At 37.5% G+C, this 27110-nt stretch overlaps 2 protein-coding genes across 3 annotated transcripts in view; one reads left to right on the forward strand and one right to left on the reverse strand.

Moving 5' to 3' along the window:
• The first annotated feature begins 27 nt into the window (after nucleotides 1-27).
• PRPF38A (pre-mRNA processing factor 38A) lies at nucleotides 28-8331 on the forward strand. Its single transcript, XM_070745911.1, has 10 exons — nucleotides 28-349; nucleotides 3639-3798; nucleotides 4558-4679; nucleotides 4985-5070; nucleotides 5209-5319; nucleotides 6324-6436; nucleotides 6532-6558; nucleotides 6635-6732; nucleotides 7300-7348; nucleotides 7602-8331. The coding sequence occupies exons 1-10, from the start codon at nucleotides 220-222 to the stop codon at nucleotides 7642-7644; spliced, it is 939 nt and encodes a 312-aa protein (XP_070602012.1). The 5' UTR covers nucleotides 28-219; the 3' UTR covers nucleotides 7645-8331.
• Nucleotides 8290-27110, reverse strand: part of TUT4 (terminal uridylyl transferase 4) — a 53620-nt gene continuing 34799 nt past the window's right edge. The window contains exons 16-30 of one of the 2 annotated variants that reach the window (XM_070745909.1): nucleotides 26932-27035; nucleotides 26778-26835; nucleotides 26570-26673; nucleotides 25265-25354; nucleotides 22266-22379; nucleotides 20230-20307; nucleotides 19210-19387; nucleotides 18980-19027; nucleotides 18806-18888; nucleotides 18117-18232; nucleotides 16191-16351; nucleotides 14143-14243; nucleotides 12153-12345; nucleotides 10620-10796; nucleotides 8290-9750 (exon numbers count right to left, since the gene is read on the reverse strand). In XM_070745909.1, coding sequence (XP_070602010.1) covers nucleotides 9662-9750; nucleotides 10620-10796; nucleotides 12153-12345; nucleotides 14143-14243; nucleotides 16191-16351; nucleotides 18117-18232; nucleotides 18806-18888; nucleotides 18980-19027; nucleotides 19210-19387; nucleotides 20230-20307; nucleotides 22266-22379; nucleotides 25265-25354; nucleotides 26570-26673; nucleotides 26778-26835; nucleotides 26932-27035 — 1694 coding nt within the window. In that variant the 3' untranslated portion in view covers nucleotides 8290-9661. Of the gene's footprint in view, nucleotides 9751-10619; nucleotides 10797-11831; nucleotides 12346-14142; nucleotides 14244-16190; nucleotides 16352-18116; nucleotides 18233-18805; nucleotides 18889-18979; nucleotides 19028-19209; nucleotides 19388-20229; nucleotides 20308-22265; nucleotides 22380-25264; nucleotides 25355-26569; nucleotides 26674-26777; nucleotides 26836-26931; nucleotides 27036-27110 lie in introns of both variants that reach the window. The other variant, XM_070745908.1, reaches the window with a different exon arrangement.

Genomic DNA, 27110 nt, shown 5'->3' on the forward strand with positions numbered 1-27110 from the left:
AAAAACACCTCAATTCTTATTTCCGCCGGGGGGAGGTGGGGAGTCCGGCGGAAGTGTCGACCGACTGCCCTTCTCTCTCTCTGGAAGTGAATCCGGAGCGGAAGTGAAAATGGAGGGCTAGGGCAAGCGGTAGAGCTCCGTAGGCCGCAATCTCTCGTTCCCTTCTTTTGTCTCTTCTGGGAACGCTCCCATTCGTAGGGCTTTGTACCGTAGGGGGCCATGGCGAACCGGACGGTGAAAGACGCGCACAGCATCCACGGCACGAACCCGCAGTATCTGGTGGAGAAGATCATTCGCACTCGCATCTACGAGTCCAAGTACTGGAAGGAAGAATGCTTCGGCCTCACAGGTGCCGTTTAAGCGACGTGGGCTGTTGTATCCGAAGCAACGGGAACGGATCGGGAATCAGCGGATGGAGGAGGGGGGGACTGTTGGGGGTTTCGGGAGATCGGTGGCGACAGAGGAGATTTTGGGTGTAGTAGTAGTAGCAGTAATAATAACAATAACAATAGTAGTAACAACAACAATAACAACGATGATTATGATGATGATGATGATGATGATAATAATAATAATAACAACAACAACAACAATAATAATAATATTGTCATTGTACTTATATACATAGTACACCCATACAACCAAACGGAAACGGTTGGTGAAATGAAAGGGCACCTTAGTAATACTTACAGTTATTCCGTTTTAATCGAGAGCAGCGGTCTCATCTTTTAAGGATTGTGTAATCTTACTTTAACATGCTAACACCAAACCACCAGTCCTTGGAGAGAGGTGGCATATCAATCAATCTAAATAAATAAATTCTAAATAAATTCTAAATAAATAAAGAAGGGCCAGAAGGGACATGATAGCAATCTCCAGGTACTTGGGGGGTTGCCACAGAGAGGAGGGGATCACGCTGTTTTCCAGGGCACCAGGGAGCCAGACGAGGAACAAAGGTTGGAAGCTGACCAAGATTCAACCTAGAAATAAGAACTTCCTGATGATCAGAGCGATCAACCAGGGGAACAGACTGCCAGTGGAGATGGTGAAGTCCCCAACTTTGGATATTTTCAAGAGGAGATTGGACTGTCATTTGGCTGGGGTGCTGTAGGATTTCCTGCTTAAGCAGGGGGTTGGACTTGATGACCTGCAGGGTCTCTTTCAACTCTAATAAATAAATAAAATTAACTAACCAATTAACTAACTCACTAACTAGGAATTTAAACTACATGCAGATAATAGAATTCTTTATTGGCCAAGTGTGATTGGACACCCAAGGTATTTGTCTTGGGTGCATATGCTCTCAGTGCACATAAAAAGAAAAAGATGCATTTGTCAAGAATCATGTGGTACAACACTTAATGATTGTCATAGGAATCAAATAAGTAATCAGGAAAGTGTTAATAAAAATCTTAAGAATACAAGCAATAGGCTGCAGTCATACAGTCATATGTGGGAGGAGATGGGTGATAGGAATGATGAGAAAAAATTCGTAGTAATAGTAGTGTAGACCTAGTAAATAGTTTGACAGTGTTGGGGGAATTGTTTAGCAGAGTGATGGCATTTGGGAAAAGGTAAGTGATCTAAAGTCACTAAAAGAAGCTTGGGAAATGAGCCAGGGGCAGATTCCTATTACTGCTTCTACTGGTGTGCTGTGCACACAGCTTCGTTTAGCTTGCATGCGCCCGTCCCAGTGTGTTTTTGCTTCTGCATGTGGAGGAAGCAAAATCTCACGAGAGGATGCTCATGAGATTTCGGGGGGAGGGTTTTGCTTCCACGCATGTGCGGAAGCAAAAAAATGCCAAGATTTTGCTTCTTGCACATGTACAGAAGCTACCGATGCGCTGTCCTTTACTGTACGGATAACAACCCGCTACTGAAATGAGCAGATATTTTCATTTTGATAGATCTGGAAAGAACTACAGTATATAGGTTTTGGGGTCCACAACTTCCCTGCTTAGTGCAGGAATCCAAATCAAAACACCTTTTAATAGATATCCGGCCTCAGTCTGAGCATACTGCTTGCAGAGAAATCCATCTCTAGTGATGCACAAAACTCATGGCCATTTCAGGGAGAAAATCTTAAAGGTTCAAAATGGTATTAGTTTCTTGAATTTTTATGCTACCCAACTCTCATACAAGGAGCGAGAGTGATATGCAGCAGGCTCTTATTGCTCACGCGGGCCGGTAGAGTTGACTGCACAAAGCCCTGTCCACCTTTCCTGATGTCATGAAGTCCCTTTTTTGGGGACAGTTTTGGGACGTTCTTGCATACGCAGAACTCTTAGCTCATGCATATTTGCGAGGTGGTAGGGAAGGTAAGTGGATTTCACCCGATAAGGAGACCCTGATAAGAAGGCCTATCTTAGCATCTTTCTTCAGGACCCCAAGATGTAATTCATCTGGACCTGAAGAATTTAACTCAAAGACCTTATCCATGTGTTAATCTTAAATTTCATTTCTTTTCATTCCCTAATGGAACACATAACTTCTGAGCTGTCTGAAACAGAATATGAGTAATTTACTTTCATCATTGAATAGCTAGTGTATTTTCTGATTTTGAATAAGTATGAAAAATAAGTTTTTTCTTCATTATTTACAACTTGAACTCACTTTGATTTTCAGTCGCTTGGAACCATCTCTCAAATTTTGGCAACATGTGTTTCCTCTTCCTTGGGTACTTTCTCAAGTTTTTAATTGTTTGCGATTTGGTTTTTAATAACCTTTTTTAGGAAGTATTACCCATATTCAGCTTTTTTTCTTATTAGTTTCTTTTTACCATTAATCCCATTTGTAATTTTTACAAAGTTTAGTAAAATCTACTTTTTTGAAGTGTAAAATACGTATACTGTACAATATATTCCGTTTCTGATCCTTTAATAATACAAACATATTACATTGTCATTTTACTCCTGTGGTCCTGAGATGTTTCCTGTTCTCTAATACCAAGATAGCTGATCCTGTTTTATCTGTTTTCATCCTTTGAAGAAAAAAATATTAACGGAGCATCCCAACAAATAGTGATTAATCATAACTGGAAGGTCTGTTTTATAGGGAAATGTCCTTTTTGCACTGTAATTAAAAGAAGCTGTGAAACTATTTTTCCTTCTCCTTACATCTTTTGTAAGGCACAGGAAGGTTATAAATGAAAAATAACATCTGATTCTTAAAAATGTACATGGAAGCTGCAGTGTGATTATATACAGGTCAGTCTTGAATAGTGCAATTAATAAATCCCGTGAAATGGTTGTAGTATTTGAATTTGCACTATTCAAAGTGATTTTGCTATGGAAAATATGGTAATTCATTCCAATGCAATGGAAATAGGCCATTAAATTTTTTAAACTCCAGCCACAACTGCGCACACACTAGTCTCAATTGCATACATGCTAGCATTGTATTAACTGAATTTTGGGCTGCACTTATAGCAATCATATCAATTTACAATTCACCCTAAATTGAATATTACATTATTCAATCTCTTACTAATTCTGACCTACCTGTAATACACTCCATAATTCTTGTGTCTTCTGATAATTTTTACTGGTTACTGCCACTATCTCATTAAAAATGAAATAACCAGACACACGATTTTAATGAAATTGTCTGATGGAATTGTCATGATTTTTTTTTTGTAGCTGAATTGGTTGTAGATAAAGCTATGGAACTGAGATACACTGGTGGAGTTTATGGTGGGAACATAAAGCCTACACCATTCTTGTGCTTGACTCTGAAGATGCTGCAGATTCAGCCTGAAAAAGACATCATTGTTGAATTTATAAAGAATGAAGACTTCAAGTAAGGGGGAAAAATAATGTGGAGGTGTAATTTAAAACAAACTTATTGGTGTTCTTGTCCATGATTTATCTTATCTTTGTTTGGTAAATGTAAAGCATATTTATTCTCCATGGTTTAAGGTTTTGGGCATCACTCATGTTTATCACCTACTTCTTACCCATCCATCACTTTTTGCAAGTGAAAATGTACATATTAGATCATCGCCCAACCATTTGTTTAGCAACTGCTACTAATCCCATTCGATCCTTAAAATTTCCCCTCCTATAGCTTTTCAGTTTTGCACTTCTTAAATAACAAGGACCACTGATTCACATTAAGGATTCTTTTGTTCTGCCTAAATATATATTTTTGTGGCTACATTGTTAATATGGTATATATTTTTGTAAAAACAACCCTTAATCTTCAGCTTTTTTGTAAATTTTGTAATAGTTTTCAAAAATATTGAAATTGAAAATTTGTTGTTTTCCAGAAAAGCCAAATATTGCAAGTATTTCTCTATGGTTCAAAATACTTGTACAGTATTTTTACAGAGAGGGAGGAGAAGGATAAAGGGAGAGAAGCGGAAAGGAAGAAATAATACAGGAAGAGGCATGGACTACCCATAAGCATAAATCAAGTGATTTGGTGCAACGTGGACGTTTTTGAATTAATATCTGTAATGAAATAACTTAGTAGTGAATTTAAATTCTATTATAGGATATCTGTGTCTTCAGCTAATTGTATAGGAAAAATTAATGTTTTGCTTTTGCCAATTTTTAGATATGTGAGATTACTAGGCGCATTATATATGAGACTGACTGGGACTGCCATAGACTGCTACAAATACCTTGAACCTTTATACAATGATTATAGAAAAATAAAAAACCAAAATAGAAATGGGGGTAAGTGGTGTAACTTTATACATACATTTTTAAAGCCCATTTAACATTTGAATGTGTAAATAGCTAATACAGACTAAATTATATATCCACCCGGTTGTCTTAAATGGTGCTATATTCTTGCCTCTGGACCATTTTGTATAGTATTAATCTTACCAGACAGGAAGACGCAACAAATGCATATCATCCAATGTACATCTTGCTTTTTATGTAGAAAAAAATTATATAACATATTTTGTGTTTTCTGCAATTTCATTTTAGCTTATTAAAATGTTACTCTTTTTAAGTACAATCTTTTTCTTCCCCAGAGTTTGAGCTCATGCATGTCGATGAGTTTATTGATCAATTGCTTCATGACGAGCGTGTCTGTGATATCATTTTACCTAGACTACAGGTATATAATCAGTTAAAAAGACATTATAAATCAAACTTTCAGTAGTGAATAGATTGTCTTTCTATATATACAGTGCTTGATTAAATCTTTCCCGTTTGAAGTATTGTCTGCATTTAGAAACGTGTTCATTCTTTGTAGAAAAGGTACGTTCTAGAAGAAGCTGAACAACTGGAAACACGGATCAGTGCTTTGGAAGAGGATATGGATGATGTAGAGTCTAGTGAAGATGAGGAAGAGGAGGATGAAAAGGTTTGGATTTCAAGTTTTTATTTTGACATGGAAGTCCTCTTATATAGCATGTGCTGATTTCATAGTACAAAAATATCACATCCTTATTTTTGGAGGGAATATTGGGATATGGTGCTTATTAGCTTAAGAACTGGGGTAGCAGGTTACAGGAGGATCTCATTTTTCCTCCTCTTACATCCTCGTCAGATATTTGGGGTGAAGAAATGGCTCATTTCCTATTCCATGCGCTAAAGCTATTTCTCCTCATTTCAATTGTCACCGGATTCTTCCCAGTATTTCTGCCTGTCTTCTCTTTTCATACATGGGTTATTGGATTTTTAGTGTCCCCCCTCCAAGGCAAGATTCATATCTAGCCATTGGGCCTTCTGAAAGGGCCTAAAGACCTGATTCTACCAAGTGACATGGGGCAGTTGTCATTCTGGAGATGATGATGATGATGATGATGATGATTATTATTATTATTATTATTATTATTATTATTATTATTATTATTATTATTATTATTATTTAGATTTGTATGCCGCCCCTCTCCGTAGACTCGGGGCGGCTCACAGCACAATAAAAACAGTTCATGACAAATCTAATAATTTACCATTTAAAAATATTTTTAAAAACCCCATTATTAAGCAGACATACATACAAACATACCATACATAAATTGTATAGGCCCGGGGGAGATATCTCAGTTCCCCCATGCCTGACGACAAAGGTGGGTTTTTTTCTTGTGTGCCCCTCTCCATCTGTTAATTTAATTCAAATATAATGTTACTATTTATTCTTTTTAGAAAGAATAATTTATACTATTCTTTTAATGTTTTATATTGGCATTTTTGCTTGCAAGTCATCTAAGAATCACCTTTAGCAAGATGGGTGGCATATATGTTTAATAAATAAAATAAATAACATTGGGTCCATTGAGCCTGCGTATGTATACAATTTGAACAAATGTTTCATAGCTTTTGAAATGTCAAATTACATAGGAGGTTTTGTTTATATGTTTTCAGCTGGATAGAGCCCCTTCCCCCGATCACAGAAGAAGAGGATATAGGGATTTAGACAAACCTCGTAGATCTCCAACACTGCGCTACAGAAGAAGTCGAAGTAGATCTCCTAGAAGGTAGCATTTTGGGATCTTTCAACTATTGCTAACCAGCGTAACATGTTAAAATTATTGTAGTAAATAACAGTTTATTCTCTCTTCTTCCTATTTAGGCGAAGCCGATCTCCAAAGAGGAGAAGGTAACCATGCAAGATATTTGAATTGATCTTTTAAAAAATATTATAAGTTTATCATTGACAGATTATTTCTTAACAGTCCTTCACCACGGCGCGAGAGACATCGCAGTAAGAGTCCAAGGAGGCACCGAAGTAGATCTAGAGAAAGACGCCACAGATCAAGATCTAAATCTCCAGGTATTTACACTTTTAAAAATAGCAGTTGTGGATGGTTCCTTTGACTTTTATAAACTTTTTTTTGTATTTTCTATAATAAATGTTTTTATGTCTCTGTATCAATAATTAAAGCTTTATCCCCTCTTCACCATGCTGTATTATGGTATGGAGCATCAAAGGACTATGTTAAGTACAGGACCACAATCGAGCCCAAATTTCTGTTGCTAAGTGATACATTGGTTAAATGAGTTTTGTCCCATTTTACTACCTTTCTTGCCACAGTTCTTAAGCAAATCACTGCAGTTAACATGTTAAGTAAATTTGGCTTCACCATTGACTTTGCTTGTCGGAAGATTGCAAAAGGTGATCACATGACCCTGGGACACTGTCATGAGTCAGTTGCCAAGTATCTGAATTTTGATCTCATGGAAATGGGGACGCAGCAATGGTCCCAAGTGTGAAAAACAGTCATAACTCACTTTTTCAGTGCTGTTATAATTTTGAATGGTCACTAAATGAACTGTTATAAGTCAAAGACTAACTGTATGAGCAGAATCAAAGTCAAAATTTTGTATCTTATCTCAACAGGGCACCATCGTAGCCACAGACATCGTAGTCATTCCAAGTCTCCAGAAAGGTATGTATTTTGTATTTTGCTATTTTAAAATGGTAACACAGGAGTTTGTAGAAGTTGTGTACTAGATTTGTCCCACAGCAATAATCAATCTTTATAATTGAGCTATATGTTCATGTAGGTAGACAGGTGAATTTGGACCAATGATTAGATACTATCTTATTGTGCAAACCCGAATTTCAACTTCTTGATTGTATAATGTTCACTGAATTCAAGATAACTGAATACTGAAAAGCCTTTTTTTCCCCTCTTTCAGATCTAAAAAGAGCCATAAGAAAAGCCGTCGGGGAAATGAATAACCTTAACCTGTTTCATGAATTGGAAGCTTTTTTTTTTTTTGGTAGAGGAGTTCATTTGATAGATGCTCCTGTGGCAGCTCAATGTTTTTCGCATTCAGTTTCTTGGGCAATATAAGCTCTACTAAAGTTCAAAGTGAGGACAACATACATAGTGGGTTTATCCCCATAGCTCTGCGGGCACCAGCCTTAAGTCTCCTTATATTTCTGAACTAATTTGGTTTAATTACAGATTTTAAAAAACAATTCACTATATATCATAATCAAGACACTTCTTCTCACACTCAAAATTCATAGCTCTTCCCTTCAGGTGTTCCAGTCAACATTAAGATTGTGTTATGTAGTCACAGGGTCATTGAGGATAAACTACTCCGGGGGGTCCAACTTGGACAACTTGAAGACTCAATTCCCAGAATTCCCCATCCAGCATGTCCACAGGTCTTAAAGTTGCGAGGTTTGAACACCCCTAGTCTACTCCATCTTTTCCCATTTCGAATCCTTGCACATTTAAATAAATGACTGAACCAGGCTGCATTTTTATTCATTGCCCTGTTTGATATCTTTAACTAAAAATGAACATCCTTTCAATGTATTTTCTGATCACCTGTTTTTTACAATTATTATTGTAAATGTGAAGCAGAAAGAAAGTTTGTCTTGTAATTTCTTTATTAAAAAAAAGTTGGTACAGAAGTATGTCTCTTTTTTAAAAAAATCTTTTTTTCTTGGACTGATTTATTCAGAACCAATTTAAATTACAAATGTAAAATGAAAGTAATTTTTCTGAACATATTCACTATTAATACATAACAGGAGAGTGCAAATATTTGATTCAGTTCAAAAGTAATCCAATTGAGTTACAGGTCTGGGAAAGTTTAAACTTTTGTGTATGTACAATTTTTTCCAAGTTGATTTAGATTTAATTTTAATCTGAATTGCAAATCTGATCCAAACCAATTTGAACTGTGATTCATATGTCTATTCCTAGAATAGTAAAACCTATGGCACAGATACACATTTATTAAGATAGGAATACCACTCTGTTGGGATTGTTTTGCAATGAGTGGGAATAAGATTGCAGGCTTGAAAATGTGGACATGTTTAATGTTATATTTTTCACTAAGTTAGTAGAAGGATTTGAACCATAATTTCAATTCCATGAGTTTTCTTTAGACACCATGTCTAAATTCATTAGAGCACCAAGATTTTCATGTTGGTAAATTTAGATATACTTCCACAAGTCAGAAAGCACTTTTCATGTATCAATCCTAGAGTCAAGGTGGTATTACCATTCCAGAAATGGTTGCACTTAATGAAAACAGCAGTTTTGTTCTTCACTTGATTCCCTTAATAGGCAATGGACATATCAGGCATGTGGAACTATGTACCAGACGTTACACATAAATTCAGCAGGCTAAATGGCAACACTTTACAGGTATAAGTGAGGTTTCTTTTTAAATGTTTATGCTGCAAATACCCTTATAGGTAGAACTCCAATCCCAAACATTTCCATATCCAAAATGCTAAAATTGATAGTGTTAACCCTTTTCATATTGTTTTTTTTTAAGTATTGCCATTTAGTATTCAATCCCTAATATGAAAAAAATATGGCTATGATTTAGGATTTTTCCAAATTTATTTTTCCTTTTTAAAAAGTTTTTTGGCACTACATTGTTCAGTAAAGAAATGACAGGCTTTAACACATGAATTTCTTCTAATTTCTTTTTAGAATAGATATAAAGTCTGAACCAAAGTATGAATAAAGCTAATAGAAAATAAACAACTTAATTTTAAAAACTCTCTTTACAGTTTATCAAGATAAAATAAAACGCAGATCCCTTAAAAATAGGGTAATAAAATAGATGACATTTGTATCACTAATTCTTGTGATACTGGTAAAAACTATATTTTGTATCTATGTACAAATTATACACTTAAAAAGTTTTAAATAATCTTTTTATCTAAACATGTTGCAATAACATTTTATTCCAACCTGATTTCTTCCCATCCCCTTAATTAAACTTCATTTCTTCTGCTGAATAAAATTCATGTTCAAGTGTGGATGTCCTTGAGACAGAAGTGAAAACCGCTGGTTCTGCATCAGTAAGCCAGCTAAAAGAAAATTATTGCAGTATATATTAATTTCATTGTATATCTCACGTACATTAAAAATAGAGTCTAAAAATGCTTAGAAGTGCTGCTGCAGAAAGGCAATGGTTCAAAGGGAAAAAGACACCAAAACACAATTTGTGGATTAGATTTATAAAAATCAGCTTCAATCTCATTCTCTAAATATTTACTTTGAAAGATCAATGCCTTAATATATAAACCAATAAAAGAGAATATATACTGCTCAAAAAAATAAATAAAGGGAACACTCAAATAACACACCCTAGATCTGAATGAATGAAATATTCTCATTGAATATTTTGTTCTGTACAAAGTTGAATATGCTGACAACATGCGAAATTGATTGTCAATCTATTGCTTCCTAAGTGATTTCACAGGAGTTTGATTTACTTGGAGTCATATTGTGTTATTTAAGTGTTCTCTTTATTGTTTTGTGCAGTGTATGTAGTTTGGGGTTGAATTGTGAAATTCCTAATGCCTCTGAGCTTGTTTATTTCAAACGAACACCTAGTTAGGTAATGAAATGTCTCCAAGCAAATACATAAACCAGACGCCGTGTGTTTCTGATGTATGGAATAATTGCTGCAGTAAAATAGGTTAAATCCATATAAAAACATAGATTTTATTTAAATATCAGTAAAAACTAATGTAGCAAGTTAACGAAGAGATGTGTCATATTTATTCATACAAATTAAGTATGAAAAGTTTTGTATGTCACAAATTTCTTATGTGTGAATACAAACCCAAAAAGCCATGCTTTTCAGCCTATTTGAAAATATATTATTAAGGGCTGCAACCAGAAAGAAACGGAAGATATCAAAGCTGTATCACAACTTAAAATCTTATCTTACCTTGAGGATAGAAAGGTTTGTTCAATGGGTAACTGGCATTTCCCTGCTGCATGTAGTTTGGAGATATACTGTAAGGCCACGTCCCTCGAAGAAGAGGAAAATGGGTAGTAGCTCCATGGTCCCAAGGAATAGGTGGAGGTGGATTTCCTTTACCAAATTGCCCTTGGAAGCCCTGATCTAATTTTCATTACAAAAAAAGAGAGTAAAGAATGTAGATAAAATTGATAGCTTTGCAATACATCAGTAAACAATAACATTTATTCTTTTAAATCTAATATTTAGTATAAGAATTGATGTGAATAAGATTGGATATACTACGTACTTATCAATAATTGTTTTAAATTAATTGTTTTAAATTAAAAGCATAACTTCAGCTAAAATCCCAAATTAGAAGCCTAATGAAAGAATGAACACATCGTTTTGGGAATCTTTGAATTATCAGAGGTTTTTGTAATATTTGATTGGTTTGGTTTGACAACTTCTAAGAAACCCCCCCCCCCTAAAGTTAAATCATGAATCCTTCTAAAACTTCTATGAAATATGGATCAGAGTTATTGACAGAGGAAAACAACTATAGAATACACCAGCAGTAAACACTGGTGGAGCCAATGGGGAGAAACACATTTTTGACCAGCCATATTTTTTAAAAAAATATAAAATGCATGCTGGTTCATAAATTAATTTATCAAAGTTTTGATCTAAGTACATCAATCTTTAAATATCTTTAAATAAATTCGGTGGAGTCAAAGAGCTAGATACAAAACTGTGCTCCTAGTAAGCCACCCTTCTATCACATATATTACTCCCATCCCATCTTAAGCTACTTTTGATGCTATTTTTAAGGGTAGCAATTAAGGGCAACATGAGAAAATACAAATGAAAAACAAAATGGGACGAAGTGCTTTCAGCTTATGCCTAGATTCTGATGCGTTGATTCTCTAATTCAGTTCACATTTACCAGCAGTTTTTCATTAGATCAGCCTTCTCTTTCAATATCATCTCTCTCTATCTATATATACAAAGCAAATGCTCAAGCATTTTTTTTACTTTTCAGCTAAGTTAATGTTAATTGGCCTAAGTATTAAGGAAATTAATCTTCCTTAAAGTGTTCTCTTATAAGTAGCTGATTAGTAGAATAAAATGAGCTGAGAAATGATTAACAAACAAAACATCAGTATTTGTACAGAGCAAGTGACAATAGAGGAAAATTACCTGAATTCCCCACTGTGCCATTGTTCACCAGTGAGCTTAGAGTCACGGGATTGTGCCAGGGTCCCTCATGAGAAGTGCTGGGGATTCCCACAGGCCTGACAGCAGGCTGTGCAAAGATGATACTAGGATCATTCAAGCTTATGGTGCTCGGATTATTGGGTGGGTTGCTGCTGCCAGCTCTCACCGAAAATGGAACATTTGTTGCGTGAGGAGGATTACCCGGTGCAGCGTGAATAACAGGCCAGGGTGTGTTAGGAAATGGAATTGGGTGATGGGGGGGCATCTGAAATACCCCCAAATTAGGCAAGGTGGAATACTGACCTGGGGGAGATTGGGCAAAGTTAAACAAAGGCAGCTGGACCTGGTGAGGTGACTGCGCCCCTTGTTGGGGTGGCAGAGTATGCTTAGACTGGGATATTGATTGAGGCGGAGTCTGGTTAATGGAGGCTGGTGGAGAGGAATTCTGGGTAAATTGTTGAGGCTGTGGAGAGTAAGATGGCTGATGCGAATCAGACTGGAGAAGGGGGGGAAAAAGAATTGGATTTGGATTAGTTTACCAGTTAAGTGATTCACTGTGCTCCTGACAGATAAAAAGTTACCAAAAGGAACTTTTACAACCCCGTTTTTAGTGTTCCAGCTCAAAAACATGAACAAAAGAGAGTCCTTGACTTACAATTGGGATCAGAATTTGGATTGACCAAAGAAGAGCATTAAGCAAGATGCCATGTGATTGCTTCATTCAATAACCACAATCCTGGCTCTCCAGGTTGTTGTCATTAAGCAATCTTTTAACGGACAAAGTCTCAGCTAACAAGTTCAAGGAAAACCCTTTGAGACTCTCATGCAAACAGGATTTTCAGTGCCAGAGCAAAGGTTGCTACATCAGGTCACCCGGGTCTCTCCCTCATTACCTGAGATAGCTTGAACTCCTTATATTACTACTGCCTCTTCACCCCTGCACCTGCTGAAATCCAAGCATGCAGGAGCGACAGGCATTCACTGAAGTAAGTTTGTAAAGGAGTGTTTCCAAACAAAGAAAAGTTACAAGGATTCCTATGTAGGAATCTATTAGATGGTGCGCAGAAGGAGAGGGAGGGAAGGGGGGAAAAGGTGAAGAGTGAAAGACAGGAAAGGAAAAAGGAGAAGAAGTGTGTTTTGTCAAACTTTTCCTCTCCATATCCCTCCTGTTCTACCAAGTCTTTCCTGTCATCCAGGCTAAAGGCACATATGCTATTCCCGAGGGAAAACAAACTTATTTTAACAAATTTCCACAGCTCTTAAGCAGTCCTGTGCAAAGCACATTTAGTATGCTTTGATTTGGGCAGATGCCAGAAAGGGGAGATAGCAGTAGTATAAGGAGCATGGGCTGCCTCAAACAGGTGAGGGAAGCCCTGGGAGATACTCAAGTATCTCTATGCTCAGTGAAGGGCTACCAATTTTTTATTACCACACTGTGGGTGTGGCTTATGCAGAAAAATGCCCTGCATTTTCTTTCAACATCTTTCAGTGCAAATTGGGTGCTCTGGGGTGGAGCTCCATTTTTGCTACCCCACTGCGCCCCTCCCCCTGCTCTCCCCGGGCAGCAGCCCACCCCTGTCTATGCTCTGGCACTGAAAATCTTTCTTGTTAAAATGCAAGTGGAAAGCATTGTGTTGCTCAGAAAACCAGCAGGAAATATTGCTGATGGAGATCACAGGAGTGTCAGGTGTTTGGAAATAGGTCCCAAGTGTGAACAGATTGTCATCTACCCAGAATGCAATGACATGATGGTAGCAAGGAAAGTGCATGTGACAATTTATGATGATCAGAAGTGCTTTATGCCTCTTCTTAGGCCATCATAATAGCGACTTCAAAATAGTTGTGAATCAACTGGTTGTAAGTCAAGGACTATCTGTAAATTGTTTCACTGGTTCGGGTTTTGTACTTAAGGTTTCTACTAATAGATTTATCTTGCGTACTCTTCTGATTAAGTCCTCTTTTAGATAAACAGCCAGCTACCACTAAAGTAAAATATGTAACTATAAACATGATCTTTCCTTTTCATACTGTAGTAGCATATTCATTAATTCAATTCTTTCAATTACTGAAAAAAGTCTTAATCTGTGATTTTTGAATATGTGTTTGTATGTGTGTATATAATAGTTTAAATAAGAGAGCTATAAATTGGAAAACTACTGACCTGTCCACCAGGTGTTTCATTGTAAGAATCATTGTAAGTACTCATAACTACAGTTGCTATAGTACTTTTTTACTGTCAATGCTTGCTACTTATACAAAACACATTAATAAAAACACTGAAAATACAACTTACACATTCTGATGGTGGTCTAGGGCGCAAGGGTCTTTCCACCTGTTGTTGAATTGATCCAGTGAGTTGCTGTGAATTTACCAAAGTTCTGACTAATTGAGTAGCTAAATGATAAAATATAAAGAATGTATAGTGTAATTTAAATTAAGTGACCAAAGTTCAAATACATAAGATAAGTGCAAAGAAAGGCACATTTAAAACAACTAGAATTTTATTCATGGCTCTTTGGCAGCAATGCTTTATGCTAAGGATAAATCATAACAAATAGGTTTTTTCCTACCTTTAGGAAAAATTACTACTGCACTATACAATATTTATAATTACTACTTGTTTGGAGCCTTCATTATTAAATTACCAGTTATAAACCTTCATTTATTGACTTTTTATACAGCATGATTTTAGTAAATTCTTTAGTAAATTCTTAGTAAATGCTTAAGTTAATTTCCTTTTGAAATTATTTTTGAAAAATATAGGGAAGAAAAGCTGCTAAATCAGCATTATGAGGGGCTCTGAAGAATGACAAACACTTCAAGACATTGTGAAGGTTAAAACCAGAATAGAGCTAAAAATTAATATTGCAGGTCATGAGAAAAAGGCAGCATGAAAAACAGGCTAAATATAGACCTACATTTCAACAGCGATGACTGATAATCATGCATTTAGTTTGTAAAAGATGTTTAGGGGGAAAAACACCATCTACAATAATTCTTATCAAATGCAATGTGGAAAAATAATTTAAACTAGATGGAAAAATAGTTTTTCTACTTAATCCAAATAATTAACTTTGTATTAACTACCATATTTTTCAGACTATAGGATGCACCGGAGTGTAAGATGCACTTTAGTTTTTGGGGAGGGAAATAAGAAAAATGCTGATTGGCAGGTGGATCAGCCTCCCAGAATACCCCCAATCAGCTGTTACCAGAGATTAATTTTAGGAACAGATTTATTGGTTGTGAACTCTGCGCCTTGCTTTTTTTTTTGCCTCTGAAACCACCCTTTCATACATTTTTTTTCTGAAGCTTCATATCAGAGACTTGTCGCTCCATTTCAGACACTTTTTTCAGCGTCTGAAACCTCCACTTATATTTGAAATATAAGATTCATAGAGATTTTCACCCTCTTTTTTGGGGGGGGTGCATCTTATACTCTGAAAAATATGGTAACTGCATTACAATTATTTACTATATTACAAATAAGATGAATAGAATACTTTGCTTTGGTACTACCCTTCCTGGAACTCACTCTTAGATTTAAGTAACTACAGATTAGTTGAAAAATAATTATCCATTTCGAAGAAGTTAGTTACTTTAGATGCACAACTGCTTTTGCCATCATTACAGGGCAATCCAGCATCACACTTGGTAATATTGAACTTATTTTACCAATCATATCTATGGATAGCAAACTCTCCTGAAATTCCTTAAAGCCAAGTAAAATTATGCACAAGCCTTGATGAACTACTACAGTGGTACCTAAGAACGCCTCTACTTATGAACCTTTCTAGATAAGAACCAAGTGTTCAAGATTTTTTTGCCTCTTCTCAAGAACCATTTTCTACTTACAAATAATAATAATAATAATAATAATTATTATTATTATTAATAATAATGTATATAGACTCGGAGCGGCTCACAACAAATAATACATGAGATACAAACCCGAGCCTCCAAAACTGTAACCAGAAAAGGCAGGGAGAAGCCTCTGTGGGGCCTCTCTAGGAATCTCCTGGGAGGAAACGGGGCCGGAAAAGGCGGGGAGAAGCCTCTGTGGAGCCTCTCTAGGAATCTCCTGGGAGGAAACAGGGCTTCCACCCTCCCTGTGGTTTCCCCAATCGCACATGTTATTTCCTTTTACATTGATTCCTATGGGAAAAATTGCTTCTTCTTACAAACTTTTCTACTTAAGAACCTGGTCACGGAACGAATTAAATTCGTAAGTAGAGGTATCTTAACAAAAATCACATTTTGGAATAAATCAGGACAAAAGCTGCAAAAACAGAACTGGAAATACAGGATATCAGACAAAAGAAATTGGAGAATCTATTGTACCTGCTACACCATTACTTCTTTGTCTTGTTTGTTTGAATTCAGGACAATCTCTTCTAACATGTCCCATGTCACCACACATAAAACATCTCTTTTCTCTGGTATCTCTTTCTTCCTCCTTTACTTCTTTTTCATCATCTCTTTCATTCTCTTTTTTCTTTACCCTTAAGGGAAAAAAACAAAAGGTATGCCTTATAATATCCCTAAAGATATAACAAAATGTAAAAAAAGGAAAGAGGGCGCAGATGCAAAGAAAAAGAGGGAAAGAAGATTTTGAAGTTTTTGAAGATCACACTTAGACTATTGCATCCAGTGTTATAAAAAATATTGAGATTGTAAAAAGAAAACAGAGAAGAGCAACAAAGATTATTAGGGGACTGGAGACTAAAGGATATACAGGTGAAACTCCAAAAATTATGAAATATGTGTGAGACTCATTACATGTAAGGCAGGATAGTTCAAGAAGTGATTTGTCATAATTGTGATGATTATGGGATACAGCTCATGAAAACCCCAAATCCCCCGTCTTAGAAAACGTGGAAACTTTTGCATCTCATTTGGAAACCAAGGACCCAGAGTATGGAGGAAGAATGGAGAGGCATACACAGCAAGATGCTTGAAATCTATTGTGACGTTTCCACAGTCTGTGTTGATTTGGGGAGCCGTGTCATCTGTGATGTTGGTCCACTGTGCTTCATTAAGTCCAGGGTCAACGCAGCCATCTATTGGGAGACTTTGGAGGACTTCATGCTTCCTCCGCAGATGAGCTTTATGAGAATGCTGACTTCAATTTTTCAGCAAGAGTTGGCACCTGCCCACACTGTCAAAAGGACCAAAACCTGGTTCAATGACCATAGGATTACTGTGCTTGATTGGCCAGCAAACTCTCTGACCTGAACCCTGTAGAGAATCTATGGGGCATTGCCAAGAAAGAGACATGAGACCAAACAATGCAGAAGAACTGAAGGCCGCTACTGAAGCATTGTGGTCTTCCATAACATCTCAGTAGTGCCATAGGCTGATAGCTTCCATGCCACACTGCACTTAGGCAATAATTGCTGCAAAATGGGCCCAAATCAAGTACTGAATACATATGCATGCTTATACTTTTCAGAGATCCGATATTGTTCAATGTACAATCCTTGTTTTATTGATTGCATGTAATATTCTAATTTTCTGAGATGGTGGATTTGGGATTTTCATGAGCTGTACCCTATAATCATCACAATTATGACAAATCGCAGCTTAAACTATCACGTCTTGCATGTAATGAGTCTCTATCATATATTGTTTCACCATTTAAATTGCATTACTGAAATAAATGAACTTTTGCACTATGTTCTAATTTTTTGAGTTTCACCTGTAAAGAACGGTTGCTGGAATTTAATGAAAAGAAGGACTAAGGGTGATATGATAGCAGTGTTTCAATATCTCAGAAGTTGCCACAAAGAAGAGGGAGTCAACCTATCCTCCAAAGCACCTGTCGGCAAGGCAAGAAGCAATTGATGGCAACTAATCAAGGAGAGAAGCAACCTACAGCTAAGGAGAAATTTCGTGACAGTCAGAACAATTAATCACTGGAACGACTAGTCTTTAAAGGTTGTGGATGTTCCAACATTTGAAGTTTTTAAGTAGAGACTAGACAACCATTTGTCCGAAATGGTATAGGGTTTCCTGCCTGAGCAAAGAATTGGACTAGAACAATGGTCACCAACCAATGGTGCGCCATGAGAAAAATTTGGTGGTCTGCAGAAAAATTATTTGCATTTTTTATATTGTACTGACTATTTATCTTTTTTAAAAATTCATATTAGTGGTCCATGGGATTTAAAATTATGAATTTAGTGGTCCCTGAGGTCTGAAAGGTTGGTGACCCCTGGACTAGAAGACCTCCAAATGTGAAAGAGAGAGGCAAGTGTTTTTACTAACCTTCTTCTTTTAGGGCAGTCCTTCATATAGTGACCAATTTTGCCACAGACACGACAACACCTGTCATTTGGGGCCAGTTCTCCATCAGTTAAAACTTTGGAATTAAAAAAATATTCCTGAAAAAGTTGGAAACATATATTTACCTAAGGCATTCTCTTTTTATTTTTCAGAAAGAGAGCACAAGTAATAATACTTGAATGTCTTACTAATGAAGTCATTTATTAATGTTTCAAACAGATATTCAAAACTTCAGCAAACAGTGAATGTGTTCATATTATTTGGGGTGAGTGGGTGTCCATGTGTGTGTCTGTCTGTATGTATCTACATATAACTATATCAAACTTTTATAGATATAGATAGATAGATATAGATAGATAGATAGATAGATAGATAGATAGACAGACATGCAGTCAATAGCTTAAAAGCAAATATTCATTTTTAAAAATAGGATTTGCAGAACAACTATTTTAATAATTTCATGAATGAGGAAAGAAAACACAGGAAAACTAAGTGCTGAGAAATTTGTATTTCTGTAGGTTCAACCTGCTCTACCAGAATAACACATATATCTTCAAATCAATTCAATGGAATATCTAGTGCAAAATAATACTTAATGTATTTGAAATATCCTACAGCACAACAATAATACTTGCTCATTTGTTAATAAGGTAGAAGAAAGGAGAACTTACAGCTTCTCTTCCTGAGATTGAATAGTAAGGGGTACCAAATAACTTTCTCCCGTTGATTAATGCTTTCATTATGAAATTTGTCACTTTGGATTAAAAAGAGAGACATTTTTTTTTAAAAAAAGCTATATTCATTTTGAGATTAATTCTGTTGAATAGTACTTTTTATATACTTACTTTTTCTAGAAACTCCTGCACCAAGATTATGATTCAGGTCAAAGGGATCTGAGCAATAATAACAAACATTAAAAGAGGATTTTTTAAAAAAGTCAGTAATGTACATATTTCTTTACAAAAATTACAAATGCAGAATAAATTGCTTTGAAATATGTTAGTATAAAGTAGTATAAATGAGGAAGAGTCTTCAGAAGAACACATTTATTAAACAAGAAATATTCAATAACTACCTTCAATAGCAATGCATTTGGATGTCCACTGTTTCTCAAATGTGGTTAACAGCTTCTTCTGCCGAATGCTAATGACATATTCTTTGAAGTCAAACTCCTCAGTGTAAAATCTCAGTAACCCTAACCAGAGTTCTCCCAAAGACTCTGTGTTTTTCCCAAGAGAAGGTAAACGTTTTTTCTGTACAAAGGTTATAGCATAAACATGTTAAGATAATAACTTTTTCAAAAATAAATATAACAATTTTACTTCTAAAACTTCTAAAGTAACACTGTGCAAAATATCTATTGCTCTCTTTTATGATTATATATTACAGGGCAAGAAGAAAAGTGGTTAAGGCATCAGGATAGAAAGTTGGTGCCTATGAGTTCTAACCCCACCTTAGCCACGAAAGCCAGGTGAGTGACCTTGGGCCTGTCAGACTCTCTCAGCCCAACCTACTTCACAAGCAAGAAGAGGCAGTCTGTTGGATATGTTCACCACTCTTGAGTTATTTGTAAAAATAACAATGGGGGGTGGGGGATAGGACACATAAATAAAATTCTCTACTTATTCTACAAAATTCTCTACTTATGCAAGCTCAACGTAACCAATTTCTTTTCTAATTATATTATGGTATAGGCAAAACATTTATTGGATGAAATGAGAATTTGTTTTGAAAAGGAAATATCTGCCTAAAATATGCTAGAGATGCTATTAGAATATCTCTTCTGTAGTAGCCCCAGGTTACTATATCTACATTCAAAAAACAAAATACACTTTTTCCATTAAAAAATGAACCCAGAAACACAAAAACATGTATAGTGTATGTCATACTAATCTTCACTACAAAACTAGCAGACTCTTGGCCCAATTTTAATATTTCCCCATATTATCTCAGTTACTTTGTCCATCAATAAAAGACTGGGGGGGAAAGTTCCTTTTTTAGTTTCTCAAATGGCGAACATATTGCTGGCAGCCTATACATAGTATAATAAAGCAGACCTAAGAATTAATTGCTTATTCCAAAATGAGGACTTTACCAGTTCTTCAGTATCATCAAAGAAGAAAGCATTCCAACCATCAACCATCCTTTGAGGGATCTGTTGCCCATCAAATATCTGTATCACCATGAAAAATAAAAGCAGAAAATTACAAAAAACTAAAAAAAAATCCAAATACTAAAATGTTTTTTTAAAGTGTTACTTATCTGATACTTTCTAAAATTATGAATAATAAAAGAACCTCTTCTCAAACTTTTAAGGAAACCATAAACCATATTCTGACCCAGAATATCAGACATATGCACCAGAATGGTGGGGAAAAGGTAATTTACTCAGAGGTAAGGGTAACAGAGCATACTTTTGCTAATAAACACACTTGGAGTAAAAAAGGATTATCAACCAGACTTCATTTGATTTCAGAAATCAAGTTAAAATCAAATGCTAATCACTTTATCAATAATAGAAGCATAACATATTTGCCTTTCCTTATAGATAACCAAGTCACTTCCGGACATTTTAAATTATAATTCCACAGTACCTAATTATTAGCCATGTTGACCAAGGATTATGCAAAGTAGTTCAAAATATCCATATGACCGTATATACTCGAGTATAAGCCGAGTTTTTCAGCCCCAAAAATGGGCTGAAAAACACAACCTCGGCTTATACTCGGGTCATTGACAAAGTCACCACAAGAGGGCGCCATTGCTTGAGCCAGAGCAGGAGGCACCAGCTTTTGTCCCCTCTCGCATGCCGTAGGAGCTGTGGGAGGGGTGGGGCTGGTGCTTCCTCTCCCTGGCTCAAGCAAAGGAGCCAGCCATGTGCTCCAACCGAGAGGGGAAAAAAGCAATGGAAAGCCGGTGAGGTCGTGTGTGTGTATGCCCCCTCTCCCCCCCCCCACCGTGAAAAAAGCCAGCTACTTCTTGCTGAAACCCAGAGGGTTTTTTTTTTTACTCCCTGTGTGTATTTGTCAACAGGTTTACAGTAACTATTCCTTGCTCTCTCTGCATTGCCCTTAGTTGGATTAAAAAGGCCCCCTGCTGTCAGATTCTCCTCCCCCTCCTTTGAAAGGATTTAAACTGTTTAAAAAATGGTATTTTGTGGTAGTTGCTGTCCTTGCTTGGATAGGCAAGAGCAAGACAGGAATTCCCAAAGTGTGTTTGTGGATCTTTAAAAGTTGCCTTTTATAAAGTGGGTTTGAGAGCAAGTTTCAATTAACAAGTATGAGGGGAAGCATTTTACATATTTTAAAAATGAGTTTGATTCTTAATAGGACCTGCATATTTAGGATACAAAACCACAAGAGCTGTCTGTGTTTTGCAAGTTTTGCTTGTCTCACTAGTCTGTCTGTCTGTCTGTCTGTCTATCATCTACCTACCTACCTACCTGGTTTTATATGCTGATAACCTCACAGCAGCTAATGCTGAAGCTCTGTTTGGATATACAGATTTATTTATTTATTTATTTAATTAATTAACTAACTGGATCTGTATGCCGCCCCTCTCCAAGGACTCAGGGTAGCTCACAGCATATATAAAAACAGAACAATAATGTAAATCCAATTAATGATGAGATGATGAGAAGGAATCCTGTTTTAAATTTAGAGAGCTAGTTTACTGGTTTTCTTTAAAATAAATATTCTAAAACATGTGATCTTCTGATGTTTCAATTAATGTAATTTTATTGGTTTCCATTTTTATAAGTTACCAGTAGCCACTGCATTTTCTAACCTCGGCTTATACTCGGGTCAATAAGTTTTCCCATTTATTTTTTTGTGGCAAAACTGGTGCCTCGGCTTATACTCGGGTCGGCTTATACTCGAGTATATATGGTACCTACTCCTATTATAGACATTGTTCAGACTCTTGTTGGTAAAGAAACTCTACATCTTATGGGGGGAAACTACTGTACATACAACCCATATGAAATGGCTAGGAACAGATCCAAATATGATTCAGTAATTCTTCAAAAAAGAACCCTAGCCAGCACTAACCTCATAAGAAAATTATAACAAGAAGAGACAGAAATCTCAAAACTGTTTTCCATCATAGTTCCCCCCCCCCTTCAAAATTTACCTCTTGCAATACTGGGATTACTGGTGGCTCTCTCTGTTGTAAGAAGTATAATACCATGAGAATATAAGCATATGAAGACAGACTTCCTCTGGATGCATCTCCAATATCACAACGCTGTTCAAACATTTTCAATGCAAAAAACATATAGCAAGTTATTTTGGGTAACAAATATACTACCATCAGAACAAAAACTAGGAAAAAACATTTTATGCCAACCTAAAGTATTACTGATATTTATTATTGATATTTCATACTTTGGTTTAGGATTTTCTTCTAGGAACAGCTAACTTGGTATCTTGAGAACTACAGGAGCATGAATGTCTCAAAAGAGTGTAGCAGAGCATGAGCTATTCTGTTTATGTATTTTATCCAATGATAAAAAGTCCAGTCATTCACTTTAAATGAGCAGAACTCAATTTGATCACTCACTTCAATTTGCTCAGGAACTGCTGACAAGCATGTTCTAAATAATGTTTTCAAGGTACTTAAAAAACACCCTCCAACCTTCAGCAAACTTCCTACTCAGAATATTAAGCTAATATTATAGAAAATTTTGTCAAACATACATGCAGACACAGAGGTAGAGAGATACGTACATACCACTTCCCCACAATTTAAGTAAAAAACAAAGTAATTTTTACAGGGCTTGTTCCTAATAAATCCATGTTGGATCCTGGTATACAGTGATCCCCCGTTTATTGCGTCCCCAACCATTGCGAACAGGGTACTTCGCGATTTTTCAACCCGGAAGTCAAAATACCATCTACGCATGCGTGCGTTTTTTCTATGGGCACGCATGCGTAGATGGCAACCGGGAGATCAGCTGCTGGGTGGCTTTCCTGGGTCTTCCCCCTCTTGCTGGCGTCAGCGAGGAGTTTCCCCACCGCCCACGCAAACTCCTCGCTGCCGCCCGCCCTTCACCCGCCCACGCCGTTCATTCTCGCCGCTTTCGAGCTGAGTCCTGAAGCGAATTCGCTCCCGGACTCGGCTCGAAAGCGCCGAGAGACAGCGCCAAGGAACGGGCCTGTCCACGCTGTCTCTCGGCGCTTTCGAGCCGAGTCCGGGAGCGAGTTCGCTCCCGGACTCGGCTCGAAAGCGCCGAGAGACAGCGCCAAGGAACGGGCCTGTCCACGCTGTCTCTCGGCGCTTTCGAGCCGAGTCCACTCAGCTCGAAAGCGCCGAGAGCCAGCGCCCCCCGGACCACCGCCTGTCTCCTGCTGCCCGGTTTAGCCAGGACACGAGCGGCGAAATGACTTGGAGGAATGTGAAGCTGAAACCGGCCGGTTTCAGCTTCACATTCCTCCAAGTCATTTCGCCGCTCGTGTCCTGGCTAAACCGGGCGACAGACGGTGGGCTGGGAGCCGCAGGCGAAAGGAGCTCGGGCATTGTTCTCCGGACCCCGCCCGCAGCCTGGAGAGGGAAAGGGCCGCCGCGGGGCTGAGCGGGCGGGGTCCGGAGAACAATGCCTGAGCTCCTTTCGCCTGCGGCTCCCAGCCCACCGCCTGTCGCCCTAAAGCGGGGTGCGAAATGACTTGGAGGAATGGGAAGCTGAAACCGGCCGGTTTCAGCTTCACATTCCTCCAAGTCATTTCGCCGCTCGTGTCCTGGCTAAACCGGGCGACAGGCGGTGGGCTGGGAGCCGCAGGCGAAAGGAGCTCGGGCATTGTTCTCCGGACCCCGCCCGCAGCCTGGAGAGGGAAAGGGCCGCCGCGGGGCTGAGCGGGCGGGGTCCGGAGAACAATGCCCGAGCTCCTTTCGCCTGCGGCTCCCAGCCCACCGCCTGTCGCCCTAAAGCGGGGTGCGAAATGACTTGGAGGAATGGGAAGCTGAAACCGGCCGGTTTCAGCTTCACATTCCTCCAAGTCATTTCGCCGCTCGTGTCCTGGCTAAACCGGGCAGCAGGAGACAGGCTTTGAGTTTTTGGCTGCGGGGGGAGAAGTAGGACTTTCCTAACTCCCTCGCCCCGCAGCCAAAACTCAAAGCCTGTCTCCTGCTGCCCGGTTTAGCCAGGACACGAGCGGCGAAGTGACTTGGAGGAATGGGAAGTCCAAATCGGCCGGTTTCAGCTTCCCATTCCTCCAAGTCATTTCGCACCCCGCTTTAGGAGTCAGCGGAGAACGGCGCAACTGTTTTAAAACGATTGGAGCTTTCCAATGAGTCCCGAAGACGTGTCTTCGGGACTCATTGGAAAGCCGCGCGGGTGTTTTAAAAGGTCCCCGCCGACATGGGGGGCTCGCTAGCACCCCCCGAAACCTGGGTTGGGGGTTCGGGGGGGTGCTAGCGAGCCCCCCATGTCGGCGGCGACGTTTTAAAACAGCCCCGCCGCCCCCAATCTTCGGCTCCTCGCTAGCGCTGCGGAAGTTAAAAACATCATCTGCACATGCGCAGATGGTGTTTTTACTTCCGCAGCGCTACTTCGCGAAAACCCGCTCGTTGCGGGGGGTCCTGGAACGGAACCCTCGCAACGAGCGGGGGATCACTGTATACCGTTTCCAAGAATAATTTTATAATCTTCCCAGATAAAGTCAAAAACCATGATTACAGTTTACAAACATGTTGGAAACTTGTTTTGTTTTCTTGAAAACAAAAGAAAAATGCTTTTATTCCGTTCTTCAACATAATGTCAACAATGCTGCCATGTTCATTACCATGAATGTGTAGATGTGAATAGCTGTCCATCGACCACAAATTTTCTTCTTTTTTAGTCACAGAATTCTGTCGAGTTTTCTGAACTCTTTGGACAAAACTATATGGTGGCCTTTGTGTATGATGATTATTATTTTTTACTTAGGGATAATGGAATTAGTAATATAGCACTCACTAGTAAATCTAAATCCAGGTGAGATACAACTATACTAACTTTCAACAGTTCAACACAGCAGTCACCATATCTTTCAGTGCAATTAAAAAATAAATAGTATTTGAATTACCCTCAGTTATTTGGTGGAGGAATATTGAAGACAACTTGTGTTTTAAAATTGCATCAATACTGCATTTACCTTTGCAAAAACTTTCATTGTGTATCCCAAATACTGCACTCTTGGATCAATGGCTGCGTAAGTTGCAAGCATTCTTGTGTTATGCTGTGCCTAGAAAACAAGTATATCAGATTATATTCAATAGAGTAACATTAAGGTATAATCCATTATATGGATCATATAATAGCCAAGACCAGAGAGGTAGGAACTAGTAGTTGCTAGGATAGAGAACTGTACTGTACTGTAATGTAAATGTATCTTTACTGACTGTCAGGGCCATCAAGAGGCTAGCCTCTTGAATCGAAATGGGAGGAAGAAAAATTTCAGAATTTAGGAGCATAAATAAAAAGAGAAAGAGAGGGGTGGGATGAGGGTTGACTTTTTTTGTTCTATAGCAGACAATCAGTTTTATGTTTAAGGTTTCATTCTTGTCTGCAAGAAAGATTCTAATCATAAACATTTATGTTTGACCATACAGATATCAAAATGATGGAATATGCATTGTGAAACAATTTCATTTATTTTTCAAATTTATGCAATGCCCATTATATTGTCTCAGTGACTCTGAGCAGCAATCATAATACATTGAAAGCTGAATCTTAGTCTCATATGCAGAAGAATTTGCATGACATTGTAACACACTACCTTGCTTGCTCCTACTTCTCTCTTGAAGATACATGATTCTAGCTTAGCTGATTCAAGAATGAGGAGTCTTATATTAAGTGAAGCTAAATGCTGAATGGGTCAAATATCTGGAAAGCTGTGAATTTGCATAAATAACAATAGTGATATGCTAAACATCATTGGTGCATAGGTTTTGAAGCATTTGGGAAATCAATTATCCTTATAATGTATAATCAAATGAATATTATGTGTAAAATTTTAATTGCATGTACATGAAAATCCAGAAAAATATTGTATCTATAATCCTTATTTCACTATACTGAGTGAGTGTGTGTGTGTGTGTCCAGGCACCTGGACTTCATCAAAAACTCTCTGTGCATGCGCTCCTGTGCCAAGGTAGCAAAGGTAATATATAAAATATTTTTAAAGTAACTTCCAAGAACATTCTGAAATAGTAGGTAAAATTGAATTGCTAGAGTGTATGCATGTGAACCCCTTATCAATAATAATATTCCCTATTGAGGTTTCTCATCCTACAGCAGAGCTACAGATATTCTCCACTATTGCAAATAATCCCTAATATTCTCTTTTTCATTTCAATTTTCAATTTAGATATTAAATATCACTTGTAATTTTTTGTTTAGAATTACAATAGAATTAGAATTAGAATATTCAGACAAAATTTCACTGAAAGATACTTGCCAGTGTGTTATATAAGCTGATATCACCTTCTAAACCACTTTGCCTGTGTTCAAATTTTACTATAGGCACTTTGGCTGTTGTTATAGGCAGAATGTTTCTTAAACCTGCAAAAGTAAGTAATACTTCTTAAAACTAAGAAGGTTAAATACTATGTAAAACTAAACAAAACATTTAAAATATTATTCAATATGCAATATCCTAATCTTACCTGGATGTTTCTTAAGAACTTTTGCCAAACTTTCAATAATTTCCTTACAATTTAATTTCTGGAGAAAATGAATAAAAACACTGTATTATTATTTACAACATGCTGCAAATACTTCCAAGAACAAAAGTATGATAACCTATTTCAAAAGAACTACCTCGGCATTTTCATAGCCTTCCAGAGTCATGCAGATATCCAGGTCACTATCACGGAATCCAAATCCATTCTTTGAAGAGCCAAATAGGCACAACCTGGCTTTGTCTAAGCAAAGTAAAGAGACAGAGATCCTCATAAGGGAGAAAACATTTTCATAGTCAAAATAATTCATACTCTTAT

The sequence above is a fragment of the Erythrolamprus reginae genome, chromosome 3 (genome assembly GCF_031021105.1).
Source record: "Erythrolamprus reginae isolate rEryReg1 chromosome 3, rEryReg1.hap1, whole genome shotgun sequence".
NCBI classification, from domain to species: Eukaryota; Metazoa; Chordata; class Lepidosauria; order Squamata; family Dipsadidae; genus Erythrolamprus; species Erythrolamprus reginae.

Bases quoted from the DNA above. Each gene is read 5' to 3' on its own strand.
- PRPF38A (XM_070745911.1), top strand. From the start codon at position 220: ATGGCGAACCGGACGGTGAAAGACGCGCACAGCATCCACGGCACGAAC. The intron at 5,320-6,323 runs GTTTGGATTTCA...ATATGTTTTCAG, and splicing joins AGGAAGAGGAGGATGAAAAG to CTGGATAGAGCCCCTTCCCC. The intron at 6,733-7,299 runs GTATTTACACTT...TTATCTCAACAG, and splicing joins ATCAAGATCTAAATCTCCAG to GGCACCATCGTAGCCACAGA.